The sequence below is a fragment of the Babylonia areolata genome, chromosome 19 (assembly GCF_041734735.1).
Source record: "Babylonia areolata isolate BAREFJ2019XMU chromosome 19, ASM4173473v1, whole genome shotgun sequence".
NCBI lineage: Eukaryota > Metazoa > Mollusca > Gastropoda > Neogastropoda > Buccinidae > Babylonia > Babylonia areolata.
Genome location: NC_134894.1, coordinates 15,684,722 through 15,702,548, shown reverse-complemented (window position 1 = coordinate 15,702,548; position 17,827 = coordinate 15,684,722). Strand labels below are relative to the sequence as shown.

At 40.4% G+C, this 17,827-nt stretch overlaps 1 protein-coding gene across 1 annotated transcript; it reads right to left on the bottom strand.

Annotated features, from left to right (window-relative positions):
* Positions 1 to 1,890: 1,890 nt before the first annotated feature.
* Positions 1,891 to 17,785, bottom strand: LOC143293500 (ADP-ribosylation factor-like protein 5B). The gene is made up of 6 exons (XM_076604399.1): positions 17,546 to 17,785; positions 15,239 to 15,299; positions 13,138 to 13,285; positions 9,773 to 9,856; positions 8,717 to 8,868; positions 1,891 to 7,329 (listed from the first exon to the last, which is right to left on the bottom strand). Exons 1-6 carry the CDS (start codon positions 17,589 to 17,591, stop codon positions 7,281 to 7,283), a joined length of 540 nt encoding a protein of 179 aa, XP_076460514.1. The 5' UTR covers positions 17,592 to 17,785; the 3' UTR covers positions 1,891 to 7,280.
* Between the last annotated feature and the right edge of the window lie 42 nt (positions 17,786 to 17,827).

The following is a 17,827-nucleotide window of genomic DNA, read 5'->3' as shown; positions in this document are numbered from 1 at the left end:
GATGGGGTACTGACTGTATGCCCATTGCCCGCCTGGAGGACTAGAGGATCACTGTCTGGCCTCTACCCTTCAACTGGTCTTGTTTGAGTGGCCCCACTAGGGGCTATGGACTGTATTCAAGAGACCATCGTCCTAGGCAAACTACCCAAGGGAAAGCAGTATCCAGAATTCAGGAACATTAAAGTCTACATACAGGTCTTCAAACCCAAAGGTAAATTTGCCTGTAACCTGCAAAGAGTAACTGCCCACAATGCAAAGGTAACCATGGCGGGATCCTTTTGTCGCATTATTTTTGTTGAGGGAGAACAGGTGTGCTTTGCAGGTAGCCCGTGTTTTGCTAACTCTTGACAATGCTCTGAATCGTGGTGCAGTGAGAAGAAAAGGAGCATGCGTAGAAGGGAATCACCTAGATTAAAAAAAAAATATTGATGATTGGTAAGCTGCCTGACGGGCGCTATAGCCTAGTGGTTAAAACGTTGGACTTTGAATCTATGGGTCTGGCGTTCGAACCTCAGTGACGGCGCCTGGTGGGTAAAGGGTGGAGATTTTTCCGATCTCCCAGGTCAACATATGTGCAGACCTGCTAGTGCCTGAACCCCCTTCATGTGTATACGCAAGCAGAAGATCAAATACGCACGTTAAAGATCCAGCAATCCATGTCAGCGTTCGGTGGGTTATGGAAACAATAATATACCCAACATGCACACCCCCGAAAACGGAGTATGGCTGCCTGCATGGCGGGGTAAAAACGGTCATACACGTAAAAGCCCACTCATGTACATACGAGTGAACGTGGGAGTTGCAGCCCACGAATTAAGAAGAAGGAGGAGGAGGTAAGCTGCCTGAGTGCACTGCACATGTCTTGAATACGAAGATAACTTGTACTACGGGTCACTACCATGTCAAGGGTAACTTGCCTTAAGGCAAAATTAATTTTGTCTTAATATTGCTTCTGGAGACGGATCTTCGACTGTCATAGTCTCTGGGTTATTGAGGTAAACAAGCCAACCAACCATGACAAGGTTGCACAATAAAAATACCTAAAAAAATATGGCGGCCGGGGGAGAGAGGAGGGAGACAGATTAAGCATTGCACAAGCATTTTATCTGACAATACAAAACAAAGCATGGAAATATGAAACAAAATTTGGAATCGTCAGCTAAAGTGCAACTAGTGTCAACATGAAATGGCAAAGCTTAACCGAGAGGTATGACCACTCTTTTACAGTTGTACTCTAGTAATTTGTTTGTGAAAGCTTCTGATGTGGGAAAAAAACAAACAAAAAACAAAACAAAAAAAAAACAAACTCTCAGACTGAAACAAACCTTGTGCAAAAACAAACTCAGGACAGAACTTGGACAGAAATAACACTGAGGTCTTTCACAGCAAAATCAATGTAGAGTAAGTAATATTATGAATGAATTTTTTTCTCTCTCTTTTTTTTTTTTTTTAAATTTCTTTCATTCCTTCAGCATTTGGTAGGCTAAGACCTGATCAGCATGTTCATGCTTTTTTTTTTTTTTTTTGTCATGTTTTTGTGTTAATTTTTGTAGACAGGAGTAATGTAACATGTTAAGATCATGCTTTGTGGCCACTGCGAAACTGAAACAACTATTTTTGCTTTGGGATGCTATTCTATGAGTCTGTTCTTACTTTTGATGTTCCTTCTTTGTTTGGTCAGTTAAAAGACAAATTTCTGTGTTTTGCAGACAAGATCAAAGAGCTCCGTTTATTTACAACACAGGAATGCATGTGTATAACATAAACACTGAACAGAAATGTCACTGAACGTCCTCACAAATAACATTACCGTTGAACATTCAAACATACTGACACATAGGGACAGACCTTCTCTTTCATGAAGGCAAATAGAAAGACAAAACCATGCCATGACCAACATGACCAATGAAGAGTTTAATGACACAATATACTCCCTTACTTAAAACCACATCATCATCATTACACCACGACCTGGTATAAATATATATATATATATTTATATATATATATATATTCATTCTGAATGTAGTTCAACATTCATACCATTAAATCAAACATTAAAATATTCATTACAAGTAGAAAAGAAAGAGACAGAGAAAAACTGAGTGAGATAGAGAAAGCAAGAGCGAAAAGTTCAAAGAAAATCATGGGCTTTCTTGTATGTGTTGTTATTATTTTCAGGGATTGCACTAAGTCATCACAAAAAAGTATTAAAAAACAAACAAACAAAAACAAAAAAACAACTGAAAAACAAAAGAAGTAAATCAATTCAATGTTAAAGAGTATGGGGGTACTTCCAATTAACTTCTTCACCAGCTCTCTAATCTGGTGTTTAGTGTTGGAGAGACATGATCTTCCCTTCAGAAAGATGTTTTATAAACTGTTATGCATATACATGTATAATACCAGAAACTCACAACTCTGCATTTTTTTTTTTCTCAGAAAGGAAAAACACACACACACACACACAAAGAACGAAAGACCTGCAAGATACTGTGCAGTCCTTAGCTTTCTGTTCTATTGCTAAATTGTCACTCAAAACATGATCCCTAAAAAAAAGAGAACAAACTCTCAGCAGTATGCACAGCCTATCTATGTCATTGACACAACACTACAGGAGGACTTTTGCATCTGCTATTACAGATATTCAAAAAAAAGGGGGTTGTGGAAAAAGGCCATTTAAATGCATAATAAAATACACTATAGAAAGTGTGACAGCACAATCCCTGCATATTCCAGGAACTTCCAAGGCAATTTCACATTATACAAAAACATAACCCTCACCTTGGAAATCACACTATGGACCTTCTGTCACAGAACTGAAGAATCTAAAGAAATCTGTACAGATGCATGGTATGTGTGTATGTACAGAAGTTGCTGAAACATTGAGAATATAAAAATATTTCCCTCTTCCCCTTAGTTTTAATAACAGTTTCAGTCACACACATTCAAAGACGCAGTGAACATGCCAGTTTACTTCCCTTCTCCCTTTAGTAAATAACAGTTTCAGTCACACACATTTAAAGACGCAGTGAACATGTTGTACCAACTATTATAATAACCGTTACTTATGAGCTATATACACAAACCATAAATTCAATGGCTTTTTGTTCAATCTTTTATCTCTGAATAGGTGTATATCATGACGTTCCAATAAAACAGCACACACACTATCTTCCAACACACAAGAATTTGAATTCCAACAAAATGGACTTTCAATTTCAAGATGAAAAGACACTTCACATAGAAATGCTTTTAAAAAGGAGGGAAAGGGAAGGGGGCAGGGGGAGACAATGGGAGACCGGGAAGGGGAAGGGTGTTTGGGGGCCAGGAGGAGACAGATGCAGTGAGTGAAGGGGTGGGGGATCTCGATTTGAAACATATAAGAAAAACAACCACAGACAAACAGACACTGGAGAAAAGATATTGAAGAGAAGGAGGAAAAAAAAAAAAAAGGAAAAAAAGGGAGGCTGGGGATGGGGCTACCTGAGGGTAGGACGGGGGTAAGGGCAACCGGGAGAGGGACAGGGGCAGAGAAGACACAAACAGTTCAACACTCCACATTTCCAATTACATGTATCCCTTTTCTTCCTCTCTAGCTGGGAAAGAAAAAAATGCGTGAATATCTTTTCTCGGTAAACAGCTCATCTTTAGTGAAATGTACACATACATGAATGCAATTAAGTCTGTATTATCATCTTGTCACAATGCCAATATGAACATTCATGATTAATCAAATAAATGTTGGTGGGTATAGGGGGGGTGCAGAAAGAGTGATTCCATCCATCAGTTTCGTCTTCCCCTCTCAAGCACACATAATCATGCCAAGGAAACAAAAAGGAACAATGCCACACTTCATTCATGTACAAAATGGCGGCAATCTTCTGAACGAGGCAACTTCAATCTAAAAACAGACATCTACTTTTAGATTTGAATCTGACCAGTCATATTACACATTGAATTTCCTGCAAAATAAGAGGAAACAAATCAATACTGAGCAGTGTGTGATGGTGTTTTTGTGTGAACTATCATCAGGTTAACTTACTGTTGTTGTTTTTTTTTTGTTTTTTAATATGCCTGTAATCCTTCACAGATGTTAGAGAGCAAATGGAATAAAACCTTGAAAACACCAAAAATCATTAGCAAGTGTATGGGTAGAGCTGTGTGACAGGTTGTGTAGAAATGCCAAGGGCACAGAAGATTGTTACAAATTTTAAGCAACATCAACAAATACAAATTATCTCTTTTGGAATCCAAGATTTCTTCTTTTGATGATGAACACACTGCAAACGAAGAAAAAACGTATATGTACAGGCCTTCACCAAATCTTCACTTTAATATTACAAGGTACCTTATTATAATTATTGCAATTTGTACAATAGAAGATACACTGCTTTTGATGATGTTTATCATTAAAGAGAAGCTTTCTATTAACCTTGGTGCTCTCTTCTTCATCAATGTAATGGAAGAAGGCTTTTCAATGAATTTAATTCTATGGGCAGGTATATCTTGTACGAAAAAACAAACAGTATTTGCACTGATAATTAGTCCTTTTAATGTTTCATTTGTATCATAAGCTTGAAGATGTGTATCTGAATGTAACTATAAACACAAGCAAGTCAGTTGGAAACACTTCATGGTGTGGAAGACTAGATCTTAATTTCCCATTAGGAAATCAGTATGCTGTTTGTGTGTGCACATAGCAGTATATACACATGGACAAGCGTCTGTGTGTGTGTGTGTGTGTGTGTGTGTGTGTGTGTGTGCGTGTGTGTGTTGTGTATGTTTGTGTGTGCATGTGTCTTAGGTGTGCATGTGTGTGTATGAAGTTTATCCAGTCCTGCAACTAACCTCCACAATTATATCATCAAGCCCCTCTTTCTATATGTACCTCAACTGTATGTACACAAAGTATTCCCCTAAATTCTTCATTGGGCATTTAAGATAATTATGCTAATCAACCAATTAATCATTCCTCAATAAATCAGTTTCTCTCCCACAGCATAAGTGCATAAACTCCTTCACATATATGTGGGTGCAAACGGGCAAGCTGTATCTTGCGGTGAAGCATGCAAGGACAAGCGTTTGTGAAAACACATTTTACAACAGAAAGCAGTCTGGTACAGTGTACTGGTAGGTTCTGGGGACAGACAAACATGAGGTGGGCAAGTTTTATAATAACTATAAGGGAATGGTCTGGAAATTAAAATTCTATTCCTCAAAACAGCAGACTGCTACCATTTTTTACACACAGACACTTCCAACAGCAGGCGCTCACAATGCAGTTGGCTTACTCTTATTGCTTGATTTTCAGTGTAGCTGAACGTGTTTCAGCTTGATTCCGCTGCCACAAACAAGCTCACCACACTATAAGAACTGCTTGTGAAAAGTAAATCTTGGACATTTGCTGCAAGTGTCATGGTACTGATACATAATGACTCATCCAGAACTCTGTTTGGCAATGACGACCTACAGTGAATGTAATGGAAAAAAAACCCACAAACATATATATAGATATCTCTCCCTCCCTTACGCACCACCCTCCCTGAACTGGTTTTCCTTAAGCAGGTGACCAGGAAAGGAGGGTAGTGCAGGGGTCGGGGGAATGGGTGTGGGTGGACTGAAACAAGGGCAGAAGCTAACTACCTGCTCCTGTTCAGAAAGCTGTTCTGAGGATTACGACATAACCAACTTGTGCATCAAGGTAGAGTTAGTTTTGTCAGAGTCTATGACACTGAACTGCTTCTATTCATTCAGTTGTCTTGGGGAATAATAATATAACTAACCTGTGCACTAAGGTAAACTGTTTTGTCCATCAAACTTGATGTCATTGCAGTAACACTTGATAAGTCACTGGATATGACCTTGATCAACAAGAACATAATGCTTTGGAGAGAGAGAGGTGTGTATGCATGTGTGGGGGGAAAAAAGAAAAAAAAAGAAGAAAAAACAACAACAGTGGCATGAATATAACCTGGCACCTGAGAATGTAGGGTCATCACTCATCAGTGTCCACACTTGTTTTGTTTTTGTTTTTTATTTTGGCATAGTACCTACCTGAACCATTCTAAACTCATTCAGCCCTTGCCCTTCCAATGGTACCTGGCCAAGCTGTTCTCAGCATTCATGCTAAACTTGGAGGTCACACCATCACTAAAAGTCATTCAATGATTCTGAGCACTGCTTTCTACTGGCGCATTCATCTGTTTTCGTGTGTCATAGAAGACAGAATGAGAAAAAACTTTTCTAACAAGGAATAATCTCCTAACTTTGCACACAAAAAATCTGCATAAAGAAAATTATAATTACAAAAAAATCCAAACAAAACTTCTACAAGACAGTAATCACCTTAACCTATTTATTTTTCAAGTTTTTGTTTATTTGAATTTGGTACGTCATCTTTCTCCAAAGAGTGGTAATGATTGACTGGCCTGACCCAATCCCAGTGGCCTGGAAGCTCTACAGACACCTGGAGGACCTGCAACGTACTGCCGCTTTTGTCGAGGAGACGGGGGAATCCATCTGATAAATGACGAATGAGACAACTGACTGGCAATTTATCTCCCTTGCTATGTTACTGCAAACATTATTATGACCCCTGCAAAACTTTCTATCTGCAATGTTTCCTTCCAAAGGTTCTGCAGTTTGTTTTAAACCTTGATACAGTTACGTGGAAGGTCTCGTAGAAAAACTGATAGTGATACTAAGCGTATACACTGTAGGTTAGGAATTTTTTTGTTTTGTTTAACAAATCTACAGACTTTTAAGTTCCACTCAGGCAAAACTTTCCACTAACATAATAACAATAAGCAGTGCTGTTACTGAACCCTTCCTATTCTGAGAAAGAATGAGGAAGCAGGTACCAACAACAGCCCCTGGAGGAAGTGGGGCGAAGGGGTCGCAAACAAAAGTGAGTGAGGTAAAGCTAAATTAAGTCTCTTGTTCATGTTTGTCATCTGCATACACATGAACACACACACGCACACACACTTCACCTAACACCTAAAACAAGGCCGCACCTTCGCGAAGATAGAAAGCACGCTGAACCTTCACCCAGATTACTTGACAAACACACACACTTAACCAGCGTTACAAACACATAATATTTGATATACAGGTACACGCACAGACAACAGACACATACAGTTCAGAAGACACGCATGTTCCATCACTGTAGCACTGCGATGATGCTGGAATATACACGAGCATGTCACCCCCCCTGAATGGGAGCGATGCATGACACGATTCCTACTGGAATACTGTCATCAGGCACTTCTCCGTCACCTCCTCCGTATATGGCTCGTGATCCACTCCAGCCCCTGATACAATCTGAAAACCAACACCACCATGGTAATGAAAATAACACGTCCATCAACACCAATTAACATTTATGATTATCTTCCTACTTATTTATCATCTTTTCATTTTTCTTTGTTGTTAACTGTTGAGTTGATCACACAGCAATATATCAGAGCTGAAAAAGTGAAAATATTGATGTCATGCAACACAAGAACAAAAAACACACATCAAAACCCCAAACAAACAAATGAAAAAAATCCATCTGTAATAAAACAAAAAAAACACACCTGTAATTGTAAATTAGGCACAAGTATGGTCATACACATTCTCATAAACCTAGGAGATGCCTCTGAAGTTGACCATTCTAATACTGTTTTTGCCGTAGGATTAAAAGAAATAACCTGGACATCAACATAATAGCACATGATACACAAAATTATCCCTAACAACAAGCATACAAAACAAATACAAAACGAGCACCTCACACATCCTGCTTAAGATGCTTAAAAACTGAATGCCTAAAAATCAAGTCAAATAAAGACAAAAAATATTCAAGGCTTTTTTCTCCACCAGCAAGGCAGAAAACAAAATAAAGAGGTGACAAAAACAAAAGGCCCAGAGAGCGATAGAAAGTAGTAAATTTTTGGCACAGAATTTCCACAGTAGGGGTGCTATTTAAACTGAAAGAGCCTCAGTTGTTCCTACGAGGGGAAAATCTGAAACCAACAGATGGCAATGAAATAACATGATATATATGAACACCCATCTGAACATAAGTACAACAAGGCCAGTAGCAAGACAGAGATAAATGTTACCTGCTTCAACAAACACTTGAAACTTGTTTCAAGCTAAGCCAATTTTGGTCTCATATAAATAAAACCGTCAACAAATGGCAAAAACTTCCTTTTTACTTATTTTCTTTTAATCCACTTAGCCCTGAAATACATAAAACATCAGTCCCAAGTTTCTCAGGACTTTTTAAACAATACATTTTTAACCCTCTCTGGCATGGTGACAATTTTTTCTGCACATGAAATTTGGACTAAATTTTAAGGACATTTTTAGCCCTCTTTGACACATTTTCTTAATCCACACAACATCTTAAATACACAAACTAAAGTTTCTAAAGTCCTTTTTATAACCATCTTATGGATGTACACTTTTTAAAAAATTATTCTTTTAGATCCACCCAACAACTGCAGCACAAAATGTCACTCAGTCTCAAAGTTCTTTCAGTTTCAGGATCTTTTCAATCTTCTTTTACACCTTCAACCCTGAAATAGCACCTCTGTAGTCAACTGGGCTACAAGCACCATGATCTGATTTTTTGCACCTTAAAAAAACAACAAAAAAAGAAGAAAAAAAACTAAGAAAGAAAATCAAAAATAAAATAAGTCCACTGAGGTGTTGGACTCACCCCTCCCCAGTGAGGCCGCAGCAGGCCTGTATATGCCAGACATGGTCCTTCACAGAGGTGAGGTTGAGCTGCTGGGAGATCTCAGCAGCTGACATGCAGCCCTTGATATCCTGCTTGTTGGCAAACACCAGCAGTGCCGCCTTACGCAGCTCCTGCTCATCAGACAACACAGAGTGTTAGTTCATGGGTCAGGGCCATTACAAGTGCAACACAGGCATCATTTAATGGGTCAAGGCCATTACTGGTGCAACACAGTAACATTACTTAATGGGTCAAGGCCATGAGAGGTGCAGCACATGGGTAGGAGTAATCGATTTCTGCAACACTGGAAGGTTTGGAGCCAGGGTCCAAATACTGCCTTATTAACTGAAGTGTGTGCTGTAATTCCGAAACAAAGTAAAATAAAGGGGTGGGAGTGGGTGGTGGGGGTAAGGGGTGGTGTGGAAATTCATAGAATTCAGAAAACTACTTCAATTCATGATCACTATGATATGTTGATCTTGACAATGTTTATATACATATCTTTGTGTGGTATAAAACATCCACAAAAAAAAAAAAAAAAAAAAAAAAATCTAATGCATGTATCTATCATCATGTGGCATTCTTGCATGCTGGAATTGTAATGTATTGAATTTTATGGCATTGCTTTCTTGTTGCAGAGTTGTCTGAGTAAAACACTGGCTGCCTTCCCAAGGGGAAGCATATTGCTACAATGTATTGCTTCATATTTTTTATCCTTTTTTTTATATTCTGTCTGTAGATGTATTTGTTTCATTATAAAATTTTTCCTATAAAATTTTGCCAGTGACAACCCTCTTGCTGTCATGGATTCTTTTATGTGTGCTTGAAAGTTACTTGATCTCCAGTCATGCAATCATTTAGTTTTACTTGGGGTAAAATGTTTAAGGAAATGAATCACGTTTCATGGTGACTGGTATTTCAAAAACAGCACCTGATCTCTTTTGTGTTCAAACTCAAGCAATCAATAAAAGCACACTGTATCACTATCAGTGAAGGGCTTGTTGCAGATATTGTGTGACTTGTCATCTTGTTTACCTCTGTGGCCAACATCTTGCACAGCTCCTCTTTGGTTATGGGAAGTCTCTCCCTGTCTGTGCTGTCAATCACCAGAATGATGAACTGGGAGAGAGAACACACACACACACACACACACACACACACACACACACACCACACATAGAGGCATGCAAACAATCACATGTTCAATGTCATAAATTAAAATTCCCTTGAATATTTATTTATACATATGTGTGTGCACATGTGAACACATGTGTATGCATGCACACATGCATGTTCATGCCTGCATACAGACTTGTATACATGTCCTTTTCCTCCCCAACAAAAGAAAAAAAATGGTATGCTTTTAAGTTACACAACAGACCAGAAATCTGTAACCCAGAAACAGCCACCACTCTGCACTAGCTACATATGATCTGCAAGATTACTAGCATTCCACAGAGATGGTTCCATCACTCTTCGTTTCCTTCCAGAGTTTCTGGCTAAGAACCAAGACCCCGAGGTCCCTTCCCCCTCTCTGAGGGTCAGACCTTTGTCGGATATTCTGGCACAAGATGATGAAGATAGGCATCTCTGCCCCGTTCGGTGCCTCAAATACTATTGCAATAGGTCACGCCATACAAAGAATCATCCACCCACAGTAATAACTGTTTTAAAATCCCATTTCTATTTAATTTTCTCTCACCCCCCTATCCCGCCCCCTCCTCCCCCTTGTTTTTTCTGGAGTGGCTGCCACTGGTGGTGAAAGATAAGAATAAGATGAACACCAGCCGCCGTGGCAAAGTGGTTAGCATCGCGGACTGACGGCTGAGAGGATGCAGGTTCGAATCCCAGCGGAGGTGGGTTTTTCGGCCCGTGGCTGGCTCCTACCCAGAGTTGAGTGTGCTGTGGGCTTAAATGGGGAGACTGGGACCACACAGTTGAGTGTCATCCACTTCAAGGATGTGTCTTTGGGTGTGTTGCTCTTATTTCCTGACCAACACTGCAAGTGTCTGTATCTCTTGGGCCTGGTTAAGGCCGGGATATCATTATGACAGGAAGCGTAGAGTACAACCTTGTCACACAGTCCCAAACCAAAATGGACCTCCGTAGCAATATCGTCATCATCATCGTCATCCTCCTCCTCCTTCACCGTCATCAATATAAACAAAATAGTCTCAAAGTCTGTGGCCTTTCATGCCCTGCTCTCATGGTGACCTCAGTTTTGATACCCCTCCACTTCCGTGCTTTGGGTGAGTCCTGTCAATGTCGTCAGTGTCAGCAGATTCATGGGGGGCTGTTGTTTGAGGGACGTGGTGGCAGTCTCCACTCTGGGAGGGACGCTCACTCCGTCTGGCTCCGCGACTAAGCCATTATTGTCGTTAGTAGGGGGCTTAGTAGGTGGTGTCCTAAGTATGTTAAAACAGAACAGGCACCACTGAACACCACCGAAGTGACTCAGCAGCAGTGCAGGGTCTCCTCTGGTGTGTGGCCTCCTGGCGACCTAACATCGATGGTTCCCTGTGGACTGCCGACGCTGGAACTGCAATGGATGAACCCGGGTGTGGCCATGTATGGGGGAATCTAAATGAGCGGCGTGGGAGTAATGCCACTGAAACGGTGCAGATGATGGGACAAAAAAAGAAAAAAGAAAAAAAGTATAAGATCAACTGGAATGCAGAGTCGGCTGGGGGGTGGGTGGGGGGTGGGGGGGAACCTGAATGAAACTAAAAGCAAGGTATTTTGAATGCAAGCTTATATCCCTTCAAAGAAACATCAACTGCTACAAAGGTCATTTTAGTCAGAAAGATCCTTATCGGATCAGGTGGTGTTGCTGTTTTTTTGTTTTGTTGGAGGGAAGCAGTGTTTGTTAACTAAGAGTTCAGTTTCAGTTTCAGTAGCTCAAGGAGGCGTCACTGCATTTGAACAAATCCATATACGCTACACCACATATGCCAAACAGATGCCTGACCAGCAGTGTAACCCAACGCGCTTAGTCAGGGCTTGAGGCAACCCGGTTGCAGCGCCAGTTGGGACTGGTGCTCACAGAAACGAGGGCTGAGCTCTTTCCGTGGGCGGCCCGTTACCTAAGAGTTTGTGTAGTAGGTAGTGGGTAGGAAAGGGGTGGTCATTACCTCAGTGTTAGTATGGTAGGTGTTGCGTTGGGATAGGTGGGTATGGGAGGGGTGGTTGTTTATGTTACCTCAGAGTTGGTACAGTAGGTGTTGGGTAGGAATGGGTGGGTAGTGGGAGGGGTGGTTGTTTATGTTACCTCAGAGTTGGTATAGTGGGTGTTGGGTAGGAATGGGTGGGTAGTGGAGGGGTGGATGTTACCTCAGTGTTGGTATAGTGGGTGTTGGGTAGGGAAGGGTGGGTAGGGGAGGGGTGGTTGTTACCTTAGAGCTGGTATAGTGGGTGTTGGGTAGGGAAGGGTGGGTAGGGGAAGGGTGGTTGTTACCTCAGTGTTGGTATAGTGGGTGTTGGGTAGGGAAGGGTAGGTAGCGGAGGGGTGGTTATTACCTCAGTGTTGATATAGTGGGTGTTGGGTAGGGAAGGGTAGGTAGCGGAGGGGTGGTTATTACCTCAGTGTTGATATAGTGGGTGTTGGGTAGGGAAGGGTGGGTAGGGGAGGGGTGGTTGTTACCTCAGTGTTGGTATAGTGGGTGTTGGGTAGGGAAGGGTGGGTAGGGGAGGGGTGGTTGTTACCTCAGTGTTGGTATAGTGGGTGTTGGGTAGGGAAGGGTGGGTAGGGGAGGGGTGGTTGTTACCTCAGAGCTGGTATAGTAGGTGTTGAGAAGCGATGGGTGGGTTGGGGAGGGGTGGTTGTTACCTCAGAGTTGGTTTAGTAGGTGCTGGGTAGGGATGGGTTGGGGAGGGGTGGTCATTACCTCAGAGCTGGTGCAGTAGGTGTTGGGTAGGAATAGGTGGGTTGCAATGGAGTGGTCATTACCTCAGAATTGGTATAGGTGTTGAGTAGGGATGGGTGTACGGGTTAAGATTCGTGGGATGGGGAGGGGTGGTCGTTACTTCAGAGTTGGTATATGGGTAGTGATTAGTGGGATTGGGAGGGGTGGTCATTACCTCATAGTTGGTGAATGGGTAGGAATTAGTGGGATGGGGAGGGGTGGTGATTACCTCAGAGCTGGTATATGGGTAGGGATTAGTGGGATGGGGAGGGGTGGTGATTACCTCACAGTTGGTGAATGGGTAGGGATTAGTGGGATGGGGAGGGGTGGTCATTACCTCAGAGCTGGTATATGGGTAGGGATTAGTGGGATGGGTAGGGGTGGTCATTACCTCAGAGTTGGTGTATGGGTAGGAATCGGTGGTATGGGAAGGGTGGTCGTTACCTCAGAGTTGGTATATGGGTAGGGATTAGTGAGATGGGGAGGGGTGGTCATTACCTCAGAGTTGGTATAGTAGGTGTTCCAGGAGGCCCTGAGGGACTCCTGCCCCCCTATGTCCCACATGAGGAAGTGAATGTTCTTCCACACCACCTCCTCCACATTGCTTCCGATCGTTGGGGACGTGTGCACCACTTCATTCATCAAGCTGAAACAACACACCGCAACTGATTAAAAACGGCAACTGATAACAACACAGCAACAACAACATTGTCAACAAACACACAGCAACACAGCAATAACAATAACAACATTGTCAACAAACACACACACACCATTATCAACACACACACCACACAGCAACAATAACTAACACACACATCACCCAACAACATAACAACATTGTCAACAAACACACATCACACTGCAATAACAATTGAAACACACACCAACACCCAGCACCACAGCAACACTGTCAACAAACACACTCAACACCACATGACAACACAGGAACAACAATGTCAACAAACACACACACCATAAAAGTTGAAACAACACTGCCAACAAACACACACCACCAGTGGCACCACCAACAACAATGAAAACACACACCACCACCACCACCACCCAACAACACAAGAGCAACATTGTCAATAAACATACACAACACCACATGATAACACTGGAACAACAATGTCAACAAACACACACACCATAAAACTAAAAGTTGAAATAACACTGCCAACAAACACACACCACCAACAACAATGAAAACACACTCACCACCACCACCCAACAACACAAGAGCAACATTGTCAATAAACTACACACAACACCACGTGACAACACAAAAGCAACAACATTGTCAAGAAGCAAACACCACACCATACAACAATACAGCAACACAAATAATGAACACACCCAATCACACAAGCAGGTCTGATAATAACACAGCAAAGAACATGTGATAAATATAAAATAAACACAGATGAAAATGATTATAAACATATCTGATGAAAACCTCATTTAATCACCTTCAGTTTTCACTATTCTGCTCAGTGCTATTTCAGTATTTGCTATGAACATGTTAGACATCATTATCATGATTTATGCATACGTGTATACTATCCCTGTATAGGTGGACACAACTGAATTTGAAGTAGTTTGTAAATTTTGTAGCAGCAGCAGTTGTTATTATTTTTTTCTATTTTTTATCTTTTCTTTTATCTTTAACTAGCTTTGGCAGGTTTCACTAAGTTCCAGTATATTCTAAATAATGAAATACTGTAGCGCTTAATTTTCTTGATCTTCATCTAGCTCAATAAGCAATATCCCCCATTGCCACAGCATTAGAAGGAATGCAACTTTAAGTAAATGGAATTTGGAAAGAAAGAAAGAAAATGAAAGGAACATTTTGATATTTTGTTAAATTTCAGTGCTAATTCATATTGTAAAATGCAACAATCAATCACAGAAAGGATCCTTTTTATTATGTTAAAATTAATTTTTAAAAAAGTGTTCTCTGAAGTTTAGGATAGGAATGAATTGTCTACAAGTTCATTATCATACATCATCAATACAAAGATGAACAAATCCAGAACTTTCTCAGCCTAATTTTGCAATTCCCAATCCAGTGCTCAATGCTCATGTAAAGCCATAATAAAAACACACTGAACATTTTAAATTGGGGATATTTGGAAATAGTGTTAACAATTGTCAATTAACTGTTAATTTAACAGAAACTGCACTGCAGCACACACTGAACATGACAACTTCAAGTCCACAAAGCAACATCATCATTATCATCATCATTTATAAAGTAAGAACTACTGAATTCTGAAGTGACCCCCCCGCCCCCCCCTCTCAACCCCCTTAGCCATCACCACAAATAAGGAAGTAATAATATTAATAATTTAATAACAATATTATCATTAATGAAATTAAAAACAATAAAACAGGAAATGAAAAAAAAACCCAAAAAAACAACAACAACAAAAAAACCCAAAAAAACCAACAACATGAAATGCCTCAAACTCAGAGAATTAGATGTTACACTTACAGTTACACTAACACTGTAACAGTTACAGAGTATTCAAGGATAAAATGTAGTTTTTATGTACACTACATAACTACTCAAATTCTACTATTGGAAAATACTCACAACTGATACAAGATAGTTGTTTTGCCAGCATTGTCAAGACCAACAATGATGACTTTGTGCTCTGCAAAGAAAAAGAGTCCATAACTAGACATATTAGACATGATAAAATCATAAAAAGCAATATAGGCACAAAGTCCAAGAGTCATAAATAAAATAAACTCTCACAAAATACTCACTCAGTGACTCACACACACAGTAACTAACACTAAACTTGTAAAGTTGTATGCATGCACATTCACACACACACACACACACACACACACACACACCTGCACACAATTATGTGCACACACATACACAGACTGCTTGTCACACACACACACACACACACACACACACACACACACACAAACACACACACACACACACACACACAGAGAGAGAGAGAGAGAGAGAGAGAGAGAGAGAGAGAGAGAGAGAGAGAGAGAGAGAGAAACAGACAGAATATCAATATGAACTGTATCAGTGGAACTTAATCCCACAGCTCCAGTTACAGGATTATTCCAGCTTCTGTACTCATGAACCTAATCATACACTGTCCTACATTTACACCCTCAGTGACAGAACTTTATCTAGGATATTCTATCTAAAGCATACTATTTTCACATCAACTGGGGCAGGCAGGTCAGTGATGAACCTGCTCAATCAGGCAAATAATCTATTCTTATTAATCTTATGACTATATGAGTATATCATACACAATATTGACATAAGAAAACCCAACTTATCTGGGGCTGACAGAAAAGAAGAGACAGACAGACAGACAGACAGAGAGAATTTTACTCTTGTGTCATTTTATTTTGACAGTTACTCTGTTACACTCACAGTGTGTGTGTGTGTGTGTGTGTGTGTGTGTGTGTGTGTGTGTGTGTGTGTGTGTGTGTATGTGTGTGTGTGTGTGTGTGTGTGTGTTTGTTCCTTCTTTTGCTTAACGTCTATCCATATCTGTGATTTCAGATGAAAATCCGTCATCTCCCCCACCCCTCCCATGCCTTCAATCATCACTACTTTCCCTGGTCCTCTCTGAGTCTCTCCTAAATCAGCATTAAAAAAAAGAAAGAAAGAAAGAAAAAAAGAATATAATTAATGAAATAAAACAAACTAACTAGTCAACCAGTAAAATTACAACCAAGAGCCAACTGGGCTCCAAATTAAAATTTGAACTACTTCAAACACGTGTTGATTATCATATAAGACATTTTTAATGGAAGCAGATGGAACTACAGTGTGTGTGTGTGTGTGTGTGTGTGTGTGTGTATGTGTCACTGTGTCAGTGTGTGTGTGTGCATGTGTGTTCATGCTCACACAAGCTGACAGTGACGTGGTGTGTGTGTGTGTGTGTGTGTGTGTGTGTGTTCACGCTCATGCAAGGTGACAGTGACAAGCTGGCTGGTGCAAAAATGTAACAAAAAACTATAAAATATGGAGGGGTGTGAGGGTGTCTAGCACTAGTAGGAAACAGGTGGGAAGAATGATAAAGAAACTACCACAGGAAAAATTGCTGCTGGTTGGAAGCAAATGCTTCCACCTTGGTTCACTTCCGTTCAGGTTCAAAAGATACCAACAATACAGGCCTAGGTATAGCCCAGAGCTGCATACAGTCCTATAAAATACTGCTCTCTGCCATTCCACACAAAAGAAGAGAGGAAAAAAAGAGATTATACAGTGGGAGTTCGTTGGTAATTTTGGGGGGAGAAAAGTTGAGTCAGGAAGATGTGCTGAGGGTCACGTGACCAGTCTGTGGATCAAGAGTTTGATTTCTGTTTGATCTTTCTGTATGTGGTTCTATTAGCCATTGGTGAAAAGTTCGAGCAGGAAAAACTCAAAAATCAAGAAAGGTCCGCATAACTTTCACTGACTGAGAATTCAACTTCACATCCACTGAATTAATAGGGACTGATGTTGAGCTGTTCCTTGCACATGAATAAGGATTGATGCCCAGTGCCAACCTTAATTTTAAGCAATGCCTCAGGGGACTGCAGATTGTGACATTAATTAGCTTGGAAAAAAAGAAGAAAAAAAGGCTGCAATTCACTTAAATCTGTGTCTGATAACATGCTTACTGCACTCATTATCAATTTTCAATCAATTTCTCGACGTTTTACGTCAGAGGGGGGCCACAACGAGTACAGATGACAGTCTTTTTTCCCCATCTATTTATTTTTAATTAAAAATAGTTGTTACTTATAAACAACATCTTTATATTTCTCAGATATAATGTAACATCGAAACATTGCAACATGTTTTAACTGGAACGGACAAAGTTTATTATTAAAAAAAAATTATTAACATAACTGGTGAACTTACCTTCATTTGAGAACAAACTCCACAATTTTGAGAACAAATAGCCCATCGTAAAAAAATCTGCAGACTGTACGAGGTCAAATGATCACCATTTTCTAACAGTCTAAGTTGTCGAAAGTCACAGCAGGTACCTTACAACGGCAAAACATAACACACTTTTTCAGTATGAAAGTGAAAAGTGGTTGGAAAACCCTAAAAACAATTTTTTCACAGCTGTTCACGAGAAACAGGAAGTTGGTGTTCGTAAACACACACGCATGCGCAACCTTCATAGCCTTTTTACAG